Source organism: Ambystoma mexicanum, chromosome 14 (assembly GCF_040938575.1).
Source record: "Ambystoma mexicanum isolate Mex_15411 chromosome 14, UKY_AmexF1_1, whole genome shotgun sequence".
NCBI classification, from domain to species: Eukaryota; Metazoa; Chordata; class Amphibia; order Caudata; family Ambystomatidae; genus Ambystoma; species Ambystoma mexicanum.
In genome coordinates this window covers 145,370,595-145,390,244 of record NC_090940.1, presented here as the reverse complement: position 1 = coordinate 145,390,244, position 19,650 = coordinate 145,370,595, and the positions used below count along the sequence as shown (strand labels likewise).

The 19,650-nt window shown below is 50.6% G+C and overlaps 1 protein-coding gene across 3 annotated transcripts in view; it reads right to left on the bottom strand.

Moving 5' to 3' along the window:
- The window catches only part of MIS18BP1 (MIS18 binding protein 1), a 1,508,798-nt gene that overhangs the window by 288,255 nt on the left and 1,200,893 nt on the right, over positions 1–19,650 (bottom strand). For all 3 annotated transcript variants that reach the window (XM_069638746.1, XM_069638748.1, XM_069638747.1), the window contains 2 exons: positions 2,570–2,742; positions 2,000–2,151 (listed from right to left, as the gene is read on the bottom strand). In XM_069638746.1, coding sequence (XP_069494847.1) covers positions 2,000–2,151; positions 2,570–2,742 — 325 coding nt within the window. The remainder of the gene's footprint in view (positions 1–1,999; positions 2,152–2,569; positions 2,743–19,650) is intronic.

Genomic DNA, 19,650 nt, shown 5'->3' with positions numbered 1-19,650 from the left:
TGCTGATGGATAAACTGTAGGCCACGAACCTGGTTGACACCAGTACCACCTTGAAACTTGTTCTCCTGCCTGCTCCGTTCCTGGGAGAGGCAAGCGGACGAGCGGCCATGTTGACTGACACGGCAGCCATTTTGTCGACCTGTGTGCCACTTGCCAAAGTCATGGTGCTTGGCTCCCTGGGCCCGGCCTCCTCCAGGACTCTTGGTGGTGGAGCATGAGGCCTACCCTGCACCTCAGGCCAAGGCCTGGAAGGCCTATTGCCCTCGGAAGAGTCGCCTGTAGTGCTGCATGCAGGTGCCCCCTCGGGTGTACACCGGGTAAAAGAAACTTCCGGTCCCTCAGCACTGCTTCCGGAAGGATCTGATGACCCCCTCGGCCGTGAGGCCGCTAGCTGGACTAGCCTTGGTACGTGTGCCGGTGCAAGAACCTGAGAGGTTCCTCCCGCTCAGGCGTTTCCTCAGGGAGGAGTTGCCCTTACGGGTGCGATAGAAAATAGCAGCCCTCCCTTGCGCCTCAATTTCTGACAAAGTCCTTCAAGTCCTCTGGAGGCGACCCTTCGAAGAGCTCCCTCTACCTAGCTAGCCTGTTCTTCATTGTGCGTGGAGTCAGTGCGTCGCATGCGGTACAACCTTCCCAGTTGTGGTGGGGGCCAAGGCAGAAGAGGCAAAGAGCTTGGGGGGTCGGACGTAGGGAAGAGCCCCTCACAGGCTGGACACCTTCTGAAGCCCGCTGAAGTCGACATATGCCGGGGAGCAGCGTGAAGAAGGACCAAGTACCTGAATGACAAAAAAGACGACAAAAAGATAGAAGAATCCAGGGAAGAGTGCGTGGAATTACATGGCCGAAGCCAAACCTAGGAGCTCTTGTGAAATCGGCTTGTTCCCCGTCGATGCGGAAAAGGGAACCGAGGTGTGGCACTGGTGGGTGGAGTCAGGGTAGCGCATGCTTCCAGGGCCGCACCGCTGTGCCTCTAAATTTAAAGGGGAAGAAGGTTTTTTCTGGTGAAAAAGGTTCTGTCTCCCGTCCCTAGGAAGGGAAGCCCATGCAGTATGGAGGAAAGTGGACAAGACGTAAGAGTAAGTACAGATACTGAGAAGGAACTAGTGATTTGGCAACACATGGGATACAGGAATCTAAAACGCAAACAGCATAATGCCTGGGAACCAGAAAATACAGCAGCATTAAGCCCATGGTGATGGGAGGAAAAACTCAAGGAGATGCACTGATCGTACACGTGTCAGCCAGAGATTTCTTTTAAAATGTGTTCCCCCTTTTTAAACCAACCAATGGCTTCTCGCTGCATACCTTTTTGACAAAAGTGGCAAACGTTGCAACTACCTTTGTATGAAAATAAAAACTGCACACACACACAAACTGTTGAATCTTTGATTAACGCTGTTTCCTATTGAAAATATGGTATAGGAAGATTTTACTGAAAAAAAATGGACGCAATGACCAAAAGTTCTAAAAATGCTACCACCAAAGGATGGAACACCAAAAGTTTGAACCTTTGGTGGTATCATTGAAAAAAAGAAACAGGGGCTGTCCTCTGCATCGCCCCGCTCACTATACTTCATGGTATAGTGAGCAGGGGTTGCGGGGGACACCCCTGAAGAAAAGAAAAGGACCCTGCGGCGCCGGTTCCGGATCACGGAAATGAAAGGGAACTGGCAATGCAGGAACCCAGCGAAAGTAAGTGGGTTTTATTTATGTTGGGGGTGTGGGTGGGGGTGTGCTGAGGGTGTGGGTGGGGGGGGAGTTATGGGTGTGTGTGAGTATCTATGTGTGTTCGCATGAGAAAGGTGCAAACTTTTGGTAGTTCGCACCTTTCTCATGCATACGTTATGCCCGCGGTAGTTTCAGCCGCGGGCAAATCACTTATAATCGAAAAAATTGATATAAAAATTGCTAATCAAAATGTATTCATGTAGCGATTTTGACTAATCAATTTTTCAAAACTAACTCATGCCTTGCACAAAGCTTAAAAGTGGTGCATTACCTTTACTCTCTTCTTCTGGAAAGGCGTTGAACTAAAAAAATCATCGTAGTCAGCCTTTGGCAGCTGTTCCAGGAATTCTCTCATTTGCTGCTTTCTCTTAAGGGTTCCCACTTTCGCAGTAATCTGGATTGATTTTCCCTGTTTATCAACACCTGTTACAAATAAATGTAAGAAGTGTTCAGAGAGCAGTTTAATGCTGCCTGCCTTTGCATGAATACGCGCAGGTAGCAGCACATACTTAAGTTCAGTTAACCATTTTGAAAATATCTCTTAATAATAATTTAATAACTTAGCATTTTGATATAGTGCTACGAAGCCTCAGGTATCTGAGCGCTGCTTATTATTACCCACGGTGTGTGGTGCTCATTTATCGACCTGGGAAGGATGAAAGGCTGAGTTTGGCCCTGCCGGGATTCGAACCTGCGTCAGCAGGCTCTGCACTGATGTTAAAGCAAGCGCTCTACTCACTGTGCTATCAGACCAGCTAATCATGCAAATCAGTATGATTATTTACAACATGTAGAGCGCATCATACAAAAGGAGAGGTAGTGTTAGTTTAAATTTGTTCACCTTTAATTTCCTTTTTGCCAGAACCACACTTTTTGTCAATCTTCACTTTAGAGGTTTTTGGCTGCTGCTGTTCCATGTGCTTCTGTTGGCATTCCTCAACAGACCGACTGCCCACTGCCGCTGCAACATCTAGCCAGAAACCATGCTTATGTTTGGGCAAGGATGCAATAGCTCTAGAAAATAAAAGCAAAACAAATTAATAAACTATTTTTAATACAAGTCAAGTATCTCTTTCCAGCGTGGTCTTCAAAATGTTAGGGCATGTTGAAAAATGCAAGTGGGTGTTATATCAAAATTTGTGCTTTCCACCAAAATCTATTTCATTCAGCATCCACGTTTGATTTGTAGGAAGCCAGTTTATTATTGGAAGATACAAATACATCACCAAGCATCAGTCTACAATACTTAAATAGGCACGTATGTGTCTTGTTTCCTACAACCTCAACATACTGACACCACCAGGTTCCTCTTACCTCATGCCGCCCCTAATTAAGAAACAAATCCTTTTACTTTAGTCGCTACACCTCTGCCACTTAAACCCGGTGTGTAAGAGGAGTTTGATAAATGAACAAGAACTGCAACATTTAAGTGCAGTAGGGAAAGCAGGTGGATTGAAGAGCTTGTCAGTAATGGGAGATCCACATCATTGCCCATCACCGGTCCCGGTGTGGCCCCGATCTGCAATGGAAGAACAAGTTACTTACCATATCTGGTAACATTCTTTCTATGGGATATTCCTCCGACGTATTCCAAATCTATGACAGCTAATGTCCACAGCTGTGCTGCTTCGGAAAATTTTTCGGCAGAGGGCGTCCTGCATCGATAGTGTCAATCCCATGTCCCTCGAAGGGCTTCGTCGAGGGTCGACGGCATCGGATGTTATATATAGGACGCACAACGCCCGTAGCCTCAGTTGTAGCTTTTTCCCAGAATGGTGCCACACAATCTCATGCGAGCCTGACTGCAGATAGCCTTGCAGAAACATAAACTGCAATCGCATAGGAAATTCTCCAGAGGGGCAGGTAGGGAGTGCGATGTGGAATACGGCGGAGGAACATCCCATCGAAACAACGTTACCAGATATGGTAAGTAACTTGTTCTTCGAGGGGATTGTGTCCTCCGACGTATTCCAAATCTATGACAGACTCCCAAAGCAGTACCAAACTATGGAGGTGGGAAAAGAATTTAGAAATATAGAATATCCAATCAAATGGCGGAATAAAGAACCGCCTTACCAAAGGCCAAATCCTGCCCGTGGATTAAATCCAGGGCATAATGCTTGACAAAAGTATGTAAAGAAGCCCATGTGGCTGCTTCACAAATATTCCGAATAGGAACACCCCGCTGAAGGGCAGTGGAGGTAGCCACACCCCTAGTAGAGTGAGCACGTAATACTACTGGATAGTCCTTACCCGCCAAACGTTAACACTCAGTAATAGTGAGGATAATGCACCTGGACAGCGTCTGTTTGGTAACAGCTTGGCCCAACCGATGTCCAGCATAACCGATAAAGAGCTGATTGTCCACCCTGACCTGGGACATCCGTGAAATGTAAAAGCTCAGAGCTCTCCTAGGATCCAACCTATGGAGTCTCTCCTCGTCCTTGCCAGGAGGCAGAGGAGGATAAAACGCTGGATGAACTACCTTCTGGCTTAAATGAAAATCAGACGCAACCTTCGGCAGAAAAGAAGGCCGCACCCGAAGGACAACCCTGTCCTTATGGAAAACAGTAAAAGGTGGCTTGGCCGAAAGTATCTGCAACTCACTCACTCAGCGAGCGGAAGTAACCGCAACTAAAAACACTGTCTTGAAAGACAACAGTCTCAAAGGACAAAAGTGCAATGGCTCAAACGGAGCACCCATCAGAAACTTCAAAACCAAATTCAAATCCCAAACCGGCCCCTGGAAAGGGGACGGCGGAAACAAATAAGTCCTTTTAGAAACTGCAAAATCAAAAGGTATCTTAAAGTAAGAACACACTTCAGACGAGCGCTTAAATATTGACAGCGCCGCCAGGTAACCCTTAATGGTATCCACCTGAAGGCCCTCGTCGGCCAACGAAAGCAAAAAAGACAAAACCATAGGAATGGAACATTGGAAAGGATCAACATTCTGTCTCCTGCACCAGTCGCAGACCTTACGCCAACGGCAAAGGGATTTTGTTGCTGGCCGCCTGGCCGAAAGCAACACCTCGATCACGTCATCCGGGAGGTCCCAATCCTTGTATCGCAACCTTTCAGATACCAAGCGTGAAGGTTGAGAGTCCCGACCTCTGGATGGAGAACCTGACCCCGCCTCCCTCGAGAGCAAATCCTCTCGGTAAGGAAGACGTTGTGGAGGGCAGTTCCGGGTACCATGCTCTCCTGGTCCAATCAGGAACCACAAGGATCATGCGTGTCCCAAACCTCTGAAACCTCCGCAACACTTGAGGAATGACGGGGACTGGAGGAAACACTTACAGCAGCGGGAATTACCAATCCACCACAAACCTGTCTCCTAAGGCTCCTCTCGGAGGAAATTCCCTTGAGCAGAATCTCTTGCACTTCCGGTTGACACTGGTGGCGAAGAGATCCACTTGCGGGGTTCCCCAAAGTGCGAAGATCTCCAGAAGGACTTCCTGAGCCAACTCCCACTCGTGAGAGACTGCGCTGTGCCTGCTCAGAGCGTCCGCCGCTGCGTTTTCGTCTCGGCCAGATGAACTGCTGAGATCGAAAGACCTTTTTCGATGGCCCAGAACCAGAACTGCATCGCCTCCCTGCACAGCGGGAGTGACCCTGCCCTCACTTTTTTGTTGAGGTAATGCAAGGCCACTGTGTTGTCCGTCATGATCAGAACACATTTCCCCCGTACAGGCGGCAGAAGCGCCTTCAGGGCTAGCCTGATGGCTCTCAGCTCTAACAGGTTGATGTGGAGTCTGGACTCCGGCGGAGACCAACAACCACTGACTGTTAGCTCGTTGGCATGAGCACCCTATCCTGTGAGGGAAGCATCCGTCACAATCGTCACCTCTGGCCATGGTTGCCAAAACGGTTCCCCCTTCAGTAAGTTCCTTCCGTCGGCCCACCACAGAAGATCCTGTGTGACCAAGATCGGAATCTGAACTAGGATCCGACAACTTGCCCGAGAACTGGGACCACTGCAGTTTGAGAGCCTATTCCAGAGATCTCATCTGCAGCCTGGCCTCCGGCACCAGAAAGATGCAGAATGCCATGAGGTCCAGCAACCTTAGGAAGTCGAAAGCCGGGAGACACTGGGCACTTTGAAACTTGTCCACCATCTGCACAATGTGATGAGCCCTGACCTGGGAGGCGAACACTTCCCCAGGGATGTGTCCAGCACAGCCCCGATGTACTGGAGCTATTCGGAAGGTGCCAAATACGATTTCTTGAAATTCAGGGAGAAGCCCAGCCTGTGGAGGATGCGGCAGGTGAGACCGAGATGATCCAACACTTGCTCAGGAGTGTGTGCTCGGATCAGCCAGTCCAGGTAGGGGTAGACGTGAATCCCCCCCCCCCCCTCGCCTGATGTATGCTGCCACCACCACCATGAGCTTGGTGAAGACCCTCGGGACGGAGGACAAACCGAATGGCAGGACCCGAAACTGAAAGTGCGCAAACCTCAGGTACTTCCTTTGCTTGGGATGAATCGGCACATGAAAGTACGCGTCTTTGAGGTCGAGAGACACCAACCAATCCTAAAGTTGCAGGGCCTGGAGGACCTGAGAAAGAGTAACCATCTTGAACTTGTCCTTCCTGAGAAGTTTGTTCAACCAACCAAGTCCATGATGGGTCTCAATCCTAAATCCTTTTTGGGAATCAAAAAATATGGGGAATACCATCCCTTGTTCCTCTCCGCGATAGGCACCAGTTCTATGGCACCTTTCCCCAGCAGGGATAGGATCTCCTGTGCAAGGAGCGGATCCGGACGCTTCAAAGAGAGCTTCCCCGGTGGATTGTCGTGAGGCCGCTGAAGGAAGGGAAGGCAGTAGCCGTGGGCTATGGTATCCAGAACCCAGGCATCTGAAGTAATGGCACGCCATTCTTCGAGATGCTGTGCTAGCCTGCCCCCCACCGGCGAACCATGGAACATGGCCTCATGACTGAGATATAGCGGCTGTGGCAGTGCCTGATGGCAAAGATGCAACTGCCCGAGCGGCTTTGGTACCACGATTTCCCCGACCACCACAGGTACTTTTTCGCTGACCCCTTTGACTGGCAGCCCCTCTTGATCTACCAAACGAGGAGTAGTATTGAAAGGAACCTCCCCTCCATTGCTGACCCCTAGGACGAAAAGGCGGAGGTTGCCTTACTGAAGCGCTCAAAGAATTTGCTGCCGCTTTGGAGGTCTGCAACCTCTCAAGGCTCTTGTCAACAAATGAACGCCGTCAAAGGGCATGTTCAGAAAACGGGATTGCTCATCCGGGGCATGCAAACCTGCGTATCACGGTGCTTGCAGCCATGGACGGTCTGACGCTATCTTCCGTGTCCAAACCCGATTGAAGGGATTCGCACATGGCATCCTTGCAGTCTTGCATGAGGGCCAGAAAGCCATCCCTTTCTTCCCCCTCGGAAATATGCTCAGCCGCCAAAGACACACAGTTCCACAGAGTGTGTGTAAACTTTGCCAAGGCACAAGTGGAGATGGAAGACTTCAATGCCATAATCCCAGCAGAAAACACCTTTTTCACCCAACCATCAAAGCGCTTGTTGTCCCTATCAGGAGGGATGGTAGGGTACGCAGCCTGCTTCGAGGTGGCCATAGCCGCCTGCACCACCAAACTCTCCGGAGTAGGGTGTGATGATAAGTAGCAGGGGTCACTACTGGGTGGGCGGTATTTTTTCGGGAATGACTTGTTAACTGCCGACAGACTCTCCGGAGCAGTCCAAGCCGCCACCGCCACCCTCTTTTGCAAAGCCATGTGAAACGGCAACACCGGGTCACTGGACGGACCCTGATCTAGGATATCTGTCAGATCATCCTGATCAAACTCCACTGCAGGGGCAGACCACCCCAAGTACTCGGTCACCCTCGGCATGACACGCTGATAGGACGATTCAGCATGCGCCCCAGGTTCAGGTCGGCGTACCTCCACCTCCGAAGAGGTGTCAAGGCCACTGCCATCATACAATGACTGACGGAGTTCCATTATCAGACAAAATGTCATCAGGGACTTCAGGATGTACAGGCAAGCCCATCCCCTGATACGACAGTGCATCAACCTCCGAAATATCTTGCAAAGTTTGGAAAAACTCCAATCTAGGAGGAACAGAAAAGGGCCAAAAAACAGGCCTTACAGACTTACTGAGAGCCTTCCTCAGAGGTTCCACAGCCCTCATGGGCACTTCTGGCAAATCCCCCACAAATGGCTTCGAGGGCGCTGAGGGAATCAGCATCGACCGAGGCGCCGATGACGTCGACAACTTCGAGGGCGGAGCCCCCAGTGAGTCCTTCGATGGACACGGCGCCAGCGGCTTCGACGACTTCCTCACGGCCGGAGCCTAGAGAACGTCCTCCACCGGACACTGCGCCGATGGCGTCAATGCCTTCTTCAAAGGCTTTACAGGTTTCGACGGTCTCTATGGCGTCGAGGAACGGGACCTTGACCTAGCATGGCTATGGCGATCGCCCTTGTCCGATTGGGACCTCGACGGCTGCCGATGATCGCTCCGACCTCCCGAAGGCGTGCGAGTGGTGGACCGAGCCCATTCCTTGCCAGCTTCTTTCGAAGGCGCGGACGGAACTGTGCCTTGCAACTGAAAAATCGCTAACATCTGCTGTCGAAATGAATCCCATTCGGCCAGCGACGAAGACTTGGTGGGGCAAGTCAACCGTTTGGCGGAGTTCTCCTCCGACGAGGACAGGGAAGGCGACCAGTGACGGCGCTTCCTAGAACGCCTCGACGAGGCAGAGGAATGACTGGAACCACTCCTAGACCGAGCCCTGGATTTTCGGCGATGTGGAGAATCGCCCTTCGAGTCATTGATTTACAGGGCTTGGACCCCCTACCTACCTTTAATTTCCCCTTACGCTCCCGCAAGGCCTTAGACGTCAGGGACTGGCAGTCTTCCCAGTCATCGGTGGCGTGGCCTTCACCGAGACACCAGAGGCAGATGTTGTGCGGGTCCGTGATGGACATTTTCGACCCGCAGTCCCGACACTTCTTAAAGCCCGGACTCGGGGTAGTAGAGAAAGAAGAAGACATTGTTCGAAGAGAAGAATCAAGTGTGCCGAGATTCCGAAGCAAACACGTTTGCGGAAAAAACAGAACTGAGGCTACGGGCATTGTGCGTCCTATATAGAACATCCGATGACATCGACCCTCGACGGAGCCCCTCGAGGGACATGGGATCGACGATATCAACGCAGGATGCCCTCTGCCGAAAATTTTCTGAAGCAGCACAGCTGTGGACATTACCTGTCAGATTTGTAGTACATCGGAGGATACAATCCCCTCGAATAGCTAACCCAAAGGATAGCCCTGGAATGTGGGAAGACCCAAGGCGCATTTAAGATTAAGAAACTGGGGATTCCAAAATGGCAGCCAGCAGAGGAGGACTTGCCTAAGTGTCTCTCCCCGCCGGGCCGCATCATCTAGAACTGCAAAAAAGCATTTCAGGCTAGTCGGAACCCGAGATAAACGTGCGGAAACACCGTGCATCAGCTCGAGAAGCCAAAGGAGGGGTCCGCAGGAAAACCTGCGGGCCAAAGAAGCAATTTGAAGCACCTATAGGAGACCAGAAGACCTCACGGCCCATCGGAGGGGCAGGGACACAGAGCTGAGTGGAGGCAAGCTGACACCTCCAATCACAATATCACACTCCCCGGGACCATCAACCAGATCTGCAGGACGCCGGGAGCTCTGAGGTGGGCAGCTACACCGAGACCGCTCCATGTGAGTGTATGCCCAGAGCCTCTACCGCTAAGCAGAGAAGCGGCACAGCCAGCCACGCAAGAAGACCGGGTCCAACCCCACCGGACCTGGTCGGAGCGGAGCATGACCAATTAAGCCCCAATTGTAAGCATCAACCTGGGGCTACACCGCAACCCCCCGGGGAGCGAAGACGATGCCCGCAACCATTGACCGCCGGCCACCTATGGTGCCCCAGTAGGACATCAAGCTCGTAGGGCCACGAGCCTTACCCACCGCAGAGACCACGCGGAGGTGGCTCCGTAGAGCCCAGCGCCCATGTAGCAGAAGAGGGACAAACACACACATCGGAGGCGCAGTTCCCCGCCCGACTCACAACGGGGAACGAACAGAGGACGAGGTGCAGAGGGGGAACTCTCCACAGAATAAGAACACCCAACAAAGCAAAGACATCATTAAAGTTGGAAGCAAGCCGACACGGAGACCCGTATCAATGAACAGAACACAGTGAGTACCAATAGCCCTTGGTGAAGGCCCGAAACACACATCGTACGAACGGACAATATCCACATAACAGGCATATCCGAGGGGTTCTAAATAAAAGGAATACCCTGAGATACTAAAGGGTTAAGAAGCTATGAATGGGTCACAGCAGCATAAAAGGTGGCGAACAGGGGAACAACACAATCAAAATTGAGGCAGACGCAGGCAAAGGAACAAGGGGGCGATAGAAGACCCAGATCCATGGGGGCAACTACTGAAAGGGCGACAGGACACAAAACAAAACTGCCTCACCGGAAACGCTGTCCAGCGCATAGTGCCTACAGAAGGCCGACGGAGTGGCCCAAGTAGCCACCTTGCTGATGACATCCCAAGAAGCAGGTCTCTGAAATGTGGCAGCCCTAGCCTTAGCTCTGACTGCATGAGCAGGAATCCCCGCAGGAACAGGTTTGCCCCTGGCTGTGTAGGCCTCCGAAATGGCCTGGACCATCCAATGGGTGAAGGCAGCCTTGGAAGCCTGAGAGCTGGGGGAGGAACCCCCAAATATCAAAAACAATGCCTCAGAATTCCTGAAGGATACAATTTGATTATCCTCTTGAGGTCCAAGGAATATAGGGCCCTCTCTGCCTCAGACTGTGGGTCCGGGAAGAACACCGGCAGGCAGATGTCTTGATTCAGATGGAGCAGAGAGACCACCTTGGGCAAGAAGTTTGAGTCAGTGTGCAAGATTACTTTGTCGTCGTAAAACGTGGTGAAGGGCTCGAACAAAGACAATGCCTGCAGCTCACTAACCCTGCACGCAGAGATGAGAGCCACCAATAAAACTGTCTTCAGCGTCACCTTTCACCACCAAGTTGGATGCCCATAAAAACACATGCTATGGGGAATTCTTGTAAGCCCCAATGGTCGCCAAATACGTGCAGCAAGTATCCAGCTGAACTCCAGAACGAGCCAGGTGTGCTGAAAAGGCCAGTACGTCATCCAGAGGACCGGTGACGGGGTCCAGACCCTTGTCGCAAGCCCAACATCATAAACAAGGCCATTTGTTTTGAGTCGAGGGCCTCCTGGCCTTCTGAATGATGTCCCAGTTGTCATCTGAAAATCTAAAGCCTCAGCTGATCAGGAACCAGACCACTAGGGCCAGTTTGGCTGGGTCCGGATGTTACACTGCCCCGCCCTGCTGTGTCAAGAAGCCCCTGCTGGGGAGCAGAAAATGGACGGGGCTCTAGGAGGACAACTGCAGCAGATGCGAAAACCTGGGTCTCGAAGGCCAGTGAGGGGCAACCAGGATGAGGCTGCAGCCCATGGAAGCCAGGAACTTGCTGGGGGTCCGAAGGACCAGAGGGGTGGGCGGGAATGCGTAACACCTGCAGACGTGTCAGCAGATCCGGAAGGCATCTCCTAGTGACACCCGACCTGCCCATGAGGCAAATAGTGGGCACCTGGCATTCATAGGAGATACGAACAAAGCCAGGTTCACGAACCCACAACATTGGAACAAGGGCAATAAGGAGTCATTGTACAACTCCCACTCGTAGGTGTTGGACCCCAAGCAACTCAACTGGACAGCTTCTACATTGCTGTCCCCCGATAGGTGGACTGCCGAAATCCAAATCCTCGAAATCCAAATCCTCTCTGTAAGGGCCCATTTACAGATCGAAACAGCCACCCTGCTTGTTCAGGTAAAACATTGTAGTAGAATTGTCTGTCCTGACCAGAACTGACTTGTCCCCGATTAGGGCGAAAACGCCTTGAGGGCCAAGCCCACTGCCCTGAGGTCGAGCAGAATGATATGTAGGAGGGCTTCCTTCCTGGACCATGCTCCATACATCGCAAAGCCCTCCAGAATAGCCCCCAAACCCGAAGTAGAGGAGTCGGTCGTCACCACCAGGGAAGGCTTCAGTCGGGTGAAGGCGGCTCCCAATGAAACATTGCCATTCATCAGCCAACAACGAAGATCGGGCAAAAGGAGCAGTGGAATTGGGATCCTGTCCGACTGAGACCCTATCTCCTGATCTGAATTGGCCATCAGGTGGAGCTGGAGGCGCCTCATCTTGAGATGGGTGTGCTGTACAGTCGGCATGCAGGAGGCCATCAGGCCCAGAATGTGCTGGAACCACCATGCAGAGGTGGTCGAGTTGACCACAAAGTGCCCCACCGCCTTTCGGAGGCACATCAGCCTCTCAGGCGTGGGTAACACCTGTTGAACGGTGGTGTTCCAACATACCCCTAGGATTTCTAGATCCTGAGACGGGTATAACTCCAGGTTGAGGAATAAAAACAGCAGATGAAGGGTATTTGCCAATCTCCGACAGGAGTGCACCAGCGCTTCGGGTGACCCCACCCTCACCAACCCGTCGTTTTGATAAAAGTATAGGTGATGGCCCAGCAAGTGGAGAAGGCCCGCCACTGCATTCATCAACTTTGTGAAGACACAAGGTTCCGAGTTCAGGCTGAAGGGCAGCACTTTGTACTGAAGTGGTACAACATAATTGTGAACCACAGAAACCTCTGATGCGTTTGATATACAGGGACATGCAGGTACACATCCTTGAGGTCCAGGAGCACATCCAGTCCCCTACACACAGACTCTGCTATGTGCGCCGGAGTTATCATCTTGAAGCGTTCCAGCGGTAAAGAGAGGTTTAGAAATGACAGGTCGAGGACTACCCTCAGGCAAGAAACCAGTTCTATCCCCTGCATCTCCAAGAGAGAAAGGACCTGCTGTAAAACAGAGAGAGATCGATCTGACAAAGAGGAGGGGAGGATGGTGGAGGTAAAGGAAGAGGAAGACTGAAGCCCATGGAGACTACAGATAAGAGCCACGGGTTGCTGAAAAGACGCTTCCAGGTGTCCTGGAACAGAGCCAAGTGGCTCCCCACAGGGGAGCGGTGTTTCTCCGACCCGGACGTCACTGCTTCTTGGCGTCAGAGGCGGGGGCATGGAAAATCATCATGCAACGTCCTCTGCTGCTGCCTTCTGCTGTCGCTGGACGACCTGTCAGGCCTCTGCGTACCATGGTATCTGAACCCCTTGAAGCCGAAGAAACTTTGGGGTTTGAGCTTGGTCCTACCCTGGGAGTGAGGGAAGGATTTCTGACCTGGCGGTATGAGTGGAAGTTTTTTTTCGTCAATGGTGGACGAATGAAAAAGGTCCATGCCCTCGAAGGGCAGATCTAGGATTCACTCCTGCAAGTCAGATGAAAACTTTGTGGCGTGCATCTCACCCCAAGGCACAGCTGTGCTGATGTGTGGGACCCAAGACTCCATGAGTTAAAGCGCAAAGGCTCAGGTATCTGCCAAAACCAGCCATGAAGGAGGCTTGTTTGTCCGAAGGGAGGTAAGGCAGAAATTCCCTGAGCTGCCTCCACAGCTTCTGGTTGGCTGCAGCCAAGAGGGCGTCCGCGTTGGCCTGCTGCAGATGCAGTACTGAGATGGAGCAACAGTGCTTTCCCAAGGACTTTATCCGCCTTGTAAAGGTAACTGGAGGTGGCTCCTGTGGAGGAAGACGACTAAGGCGATGGTTTAGAATATAACAAGGCTGCGGAAACCACAGAGGAATGGGGCTGCAGATGGGAGGCTTACCGTCTGTCAGCCTAAACCTGCTGTCCAACTTCTTGTTCTTCTGGGTATTGGCCGTGAACTTCTCCCAGACCCTTTGTGCCACCTGCAGCACATCCTTCTGGATTGGAATGCGAATCTGGGTCATGGTGTGTTTCCCCAAGACCTCTGAAAGCACACAAGACTCCTTGGGGGCTTCCTCAGGGACACCCAAGAACTCCGCCAGGAACTGGCACCCCACTGCTTGCAGATGTAAAACATTGTTGTGATGTTGTCTGCGAAGACCCGGATGACTCGACTGCGGAAATGAATAAGGAAGGTCTTGAGGGCCCAAATCACTGTGCAACGCTCCAGAAGGATGATATGAAGGGTCTTTTCCTTGAGTGTCTGGAGACCGCTGGCATGTAGAGCTCCTGTATGCATTCCGCAGCCCTCCAGGGAGGAGTCCCGTTGTGATGGTGACTTGATGTGGAGATAGTCGAAAGTGAGCGCTTAGGACAAAATGAGCTTGGAATAACCGCCAGCGCAGAGCAATTTTGAATTGCTGCAATAGAGAGAGCGATCTTGTCATCCAAGGAACATGAGGCCTGTCAGCAGCATGCATCAAGTAACTCTTGAACAGGCCGCACGGGAAGCTGGCAATGTTGAAGTAAAAGAATGCACAAGAACATCATCCCTAACAGGGACATCAGTAGACGGACTGAGGCCCTCGACATCCAGGAGAGCAACAGGACTTGGCCAAAAAGGGTCTCCACTGAGGGAATGGCCATGTAAGAAGGTGTGTGCAGTTGAACCCCCGAATAGAGCACTCGCTGTGTCGGGGGTCAGACAGGATTTCGTAAAGTTTACAGAGAAACCTAGCGATGGGAGGCACTGGATAATCCTTGCAGTATGGCGGGTAGCTAGGGGAAAGAGCCCTGCCCGTACCAGCTAGTTGTCGAGGTATGGGTAGAAAAATGTACTTTAACGATGAAGATGTGCAACCACTGGGGCTAGGTATTTGGTTAATACCCTCGGGGCTGAGTGAATCCCAAAGAGCAGAGCCTGGAACTGGAAATGGCGACCTGCTACTGTGAAGCGCAGTTATCAAGTTAGCAGCGGTGTCTGCAATGAATAGGGATTTTTTTTAAAAAACTTTATTTATATTTTATCCTTCAGAGAAAGTCAATCGCAAGACACAAACTCAATCTGCCCAACAGTGGGCCGGGTAGCATGCGCCAAAACAACCCTGCCCTCCCCGACCCCGCCCTTTGCCCCCCCGCCTGTCGCAACGCAAAGTCTCAGTAATATTCAGTAATGCCTTGCACGGATCACTCAACGCCTCTCAGATGCCGTCCTTTTTCCAGTGCTCCCCCTGTGGTCAACCTGGTGATGAGGAAGAGGAGGAATTGCTTTTGGCGTTCATCAGATATGCAACATCGGGCCTCCAGATGTCTGGGGGGCAGGCATGCAAAGGTAATGTTTTAATGAACTCAGTCGCCACGTCTTGACAGTAGAGAACATCCCTCCGCCACCCTGCAGCCAAGGGGGGGTGGGCCCTGACCCCAGGCCATGGCCACCCTCCTCCGCGCCAGAAGCAGCAGAATGTTCGCGAGTTTCCTCATCGCAGGTGTCAAGTGTTTAGTCATCCCAAGCAGCGCCACCGTGGAAATAGGTGTTAACTCTTCTCCAATTATCGCCTCCGTCTCCTGGATGACTTGTGACCAAAAGTTGGGCAGCGCTGGACAGCTCCAGGCGAGGTGGAGGAAGTCTGCAGCTGGTTTTCCGCACCTCTCCGGCACTTTGCCTCTGACTCTGGTTTGTCTATGTACCTTTTGGCTGGGGTGTAATAAGTTTGGTGTAGGTAATGGAAGTGGATCAGCTTAAACCCCGAGTTTAGGGCAACCCTCTGAGTTTGACTGAGTAGGTTTGACCATTCGTCTTCGGGGATGGTGGCCTGTAATGCCTTTTCCCATCTCTTTCGTGCGTGGGTTCTCTGTTGTCGTGTCTGTTATGAGGGCTCTATATATGGAGGATACCAGTTTACCTCCCCCCTGAGCTTGGATCACACCGTGGAGCAGTGCCCATGTTGGAGGTTGGTGTGGAAAAGATGGAAATAGAGCTTGGGTCACATAGCGTAGTCTGAAGTATACAAATATATCTAAGGATGAGGTGCTACCTCTCTCCTTGGCCTGTTGGAGTGATAGGAATGTTCCATCGACGAAAAGGTTGCCAAGTGTCTGGGTTTGTGTTTTGTCAGCCCATTGGAGGAACACTTTCTCATTAGTGAGGGGTACCCCTGGAATGAGTTTAATAGGTAGTAAAAGAGTATCTAATTGTTACGCCGTATTTTTGGCCTATCTTTTTCCACACTCCGTAAGTGGTCAGCACCGCATTTAGTGTGGTGTGCGGGGTTGCTTGTTGGCTGATTATGACTGCTCTTAATAGATTGTCAGAGAAGCCAGGGTACGTTCAATTTGTACGTGGGGCCTGATGAAGTAGGTAGAGTACCAGTGGCTCAGAAAGTGTGCCTGTGCGGCCTGGTAGTATCGTTCTAGATCAGGAAGTGTGAGCCCGCCCCTCCTTGTCGGGAGAGTAAGCGTTGCGTATGCCACTGGCGCTGGTTTACCGGCCCAGATGAACTCAAGTATGAGACATTTTAGCTTCCCCAGGAAGTCCTGCCGAAGTAAGAGTGGGATATTTGTGAACAAATAGGAGTTTTGGTAAGATCACCATCTTAACCAGCAACGCTCTGCCCCGAAGCATCAGAGGCAATGCATTTCACCTGTGTACCTTCTTTTGGAGAGTTTTTTTTTTTTAAACAAATATTTTATTAGATTTTCAATTTATAACACATAGAGCAGTAGTGATAAAACAGTTCGATAAAGTTCTTCCCGAGTTCAATCAACAAGGGTAAGCATAACAGTAGGTCATCTCATAGAGCCATTGAACAGTTATTAAACAATAATCGACCTTCCCCCTCCACTACATTTAACAATCTTATTACATAATCCGACTTCACTTGGGATCGAATATACAACATATGGGGGTAGATTCAGGAAGTATTTTGCCCACAGCCATGGATTCTAACTTAAGGTTCCCGTTGTGAGACTTTACAATGCATTGCCTTCCCTGCTTCATTTCCCCACCAATGTTTTACTGAAGCGTTTATACATTCGGAATACCTCTGGAGGCATTGTAAATGACAACTCTATTCATCTCAATTAATTACCACCAGGGCTTAGTTCGACATTGTCCACGCTTCACCCTCCATTACAAGTTAAGTGGCTTTCGTAAATGAGTAAGTCCATCATTTGTCCTTAGGCCATGCTCTTTAGGTATTATTTCGAAGAGAAATTGTGCTTTTAACCAACTTTATATGTACAAAATCAATTTCACTTACATACGTTATAAAGGACCAAGTTGTATCTTAGTGACATCCCCTTCTAAGGCTGTTGCACTGTCTTTGACATTACCATTTCGGTCTAGCTTCCATGTCTATTTTTGTTCAAAGGTATATAAGCAATTACAGCATAGCTTTTGACCACATTGCTCTTGGAGAGTTTTTAACATGGATTCATAGTTATCCTGAAAGATGTCTCTGTGGTTCAGTGATAGCAAGATCCCGAGATATCTGACGTGAGTGTTTTCCCACCTAAAGTTGAAGTCATCTGTGAATTTTGGGGTATTGGGAGTTAGGGGAAATATTACCAACTTGGAATGATTGATTTTCAGGCCTGATAGATACCATGCTGAACTTTATTATCTCTTGCATTATAGGGTTGAGATTTTCAGTGGGGTTTTGGAGGAATAGCACCACATCGTTGGCATAGAGAGAGAGATGATCACTTTGTAGGGACCCAAGGTAAGCCCTCTGTGGAGAGGTCGAGTGCGCAAGCCCGAGGCCAGCGGCTCCATCACTAGTGCAAATATTAGCACCCCTGGGCACACCTGTCTAGTCCTGCGCTGAAGAAGGACATGTTTCGATTTCGCCGAGCCCAGGACAATGGTTGATTGGGGTTTGTTATATAGTAATGCTACAAGTTTTAGAAACTGGTTACCCAGGCCATGTTGTCTGAGGACCGCAAACAAAGGGCCATTCGACAGAGTCAAAGGCCTTTTCGGCATCTAGGAGGATTGCAGCTGCCTGTTGAGTGGGCTCTATCGCTGCCATGGCTCCGAACATTCTCCTGATCCCGAATGTCGTGTTGCGACCGGGTATAAAACCAGCCTGGTCTGCCAGTACCAGTGCTGGCATAGAGGCATTAGTCTATTAGATAAAACTTTGGCAAGTATTTTATTATCTAGATTTATTGGGGAAATCGGTCTGTAGGAACCGCATTCTTCGGGGGCTTGTCTTTTTTATGTAGAAGAATTACATTAGCTTCCCTTACGGTTTGAGGGAGGATGCCTGTCTCCAGTGCCTTCTCATATACTCTCAGGAGGAGGGGGGTTACCAACGGGGCAAATGTTTTATAGAATTCACCAATCGGGCCATCGGGGCTGGGGGCTTTGGTGTTCGGTAAGCTTTTTATCACTTCTAGGATCTCTTCTTGTGTAATGGGATGATCGTTCAGTGGTTCGCGGAGTTCACGCTCCACCCAGTATAGTTCCGTGTCTGCTAGATAGTTATGCAACAGTTCTGCATTATTCGTGTGTTGTGTGCTGTATAAGCTTTGATAGTAGGAGTGAAAGGTGTCAATTATTTCTGATTCAGTGTGGACTAGGGACCCATGTGGGGTGCAGATTCTTTCCACCAGGGTGGGCTTTCTATCTGAAGCAATCAGGCGGGCTAAGAGTGCTCCAGGACGTTGACCTTCGCCATATTGGCGTATCTGATGGCCCCGTCGCAAAAACCTCACCTCCCGCTCTGCTAGTGCCCTAAATTTGAGCAGTTCTTCCTCGAGTTCTGCTTGGGTGTGTTTAGAGTTAGCGTCCGAGCACTGTTGCTCTAGGGCTTTCAAGTGTTCCTCACTGGCCGTCAGCTCGTGACGTATCGTCTTTAATATTTCGTTTTCTTTGGCGATACACACTCCTCTTATATAGCACTTCAAAGTTTCCCATAGTATCCCTGCTGAAGAGACTAAATTTTGATTGCTGTCTAAAAAGGATGTTATCTCCTCACGCAGCTCCACTGCGAGCGTCCCCAGATAGCACGACCCTCCCCACAATGAGAGGCAGTAATGGACTCTCCCAAGATGGGAATAAGGCTAAGACAAATTGCGGGTGAGCTTAATGGGAGTTTATATAAGTCAAAATAGGGCTTGCAAAGGACTCTGCAAACTCCGAGAGCGCTCTGTCTGACACTAGCAAAGACAGGCGTATATATTTACAAAACGCGTCATGAGAACCCACACACTATAGGGGGCACATGTTCGTGGGGATTGGGTGGCGACGACTAACTATAAGTGCAGCTGGGATGCGCTGCGCCGTGGTTGGTGGATGTCACTGGGTGGCAACGTGGGGCGGGCAGGTCAGCTGGGCTCATCCGGGAGGTACTATTGTGCCAGGCGTGGCCACTGTTATTGATGAACGTCTTCCTTGGCTTTCTGCTCTAAGGGCCACGCACACCCCACTCATTCAATACAGCAATGTTATCTTCCCCTGTAAATCCTACAATAGGTTATTCTGCAGGTTAATGCAACACAGGAGGAATGCACCTTGAGTGGGGTATTTTGGCGATACGTCAATACATGGTTACCGTCATCCTGCGGGCCGGGAACCATGGGTCCCGAGGTCGGGTCTCAGGGCAAGGGGTGAGCTGTCCAAGTTTTCATGTCTTGTTAGAAGTCATTATGAATGTGTTCCCACAGTGTTGCTATAATATTGGGTGTCCTCATTTTACAAGGGCCATTAACCTAGGGTGAGCTGGTGGGTCGTGGGGCTTAAGAAGGGGCACCTTTGGCCTGCGTTTATGGCTGGGGTTTACTGCTGGGTTGTAAATAATTCAGGTGGCTGGTCGTGGCTCTGTGAGCTGCGGGGGAATGTGAATGCTTGGAGCGGCTCCAGCCGAATTGGGGGAGGTGTGGCAGGGCAGCCTGGGCCTCTGCCTTTCGTCTGGCAGGCTTCACTAGGGAGGGAGGGGAAGTGGCCTTGGATATGCCCACAATGGTATTTTCCTCGTGTGTTTGCAGGTTATACAATAAGACATAATAATTCATATACTGTACAAT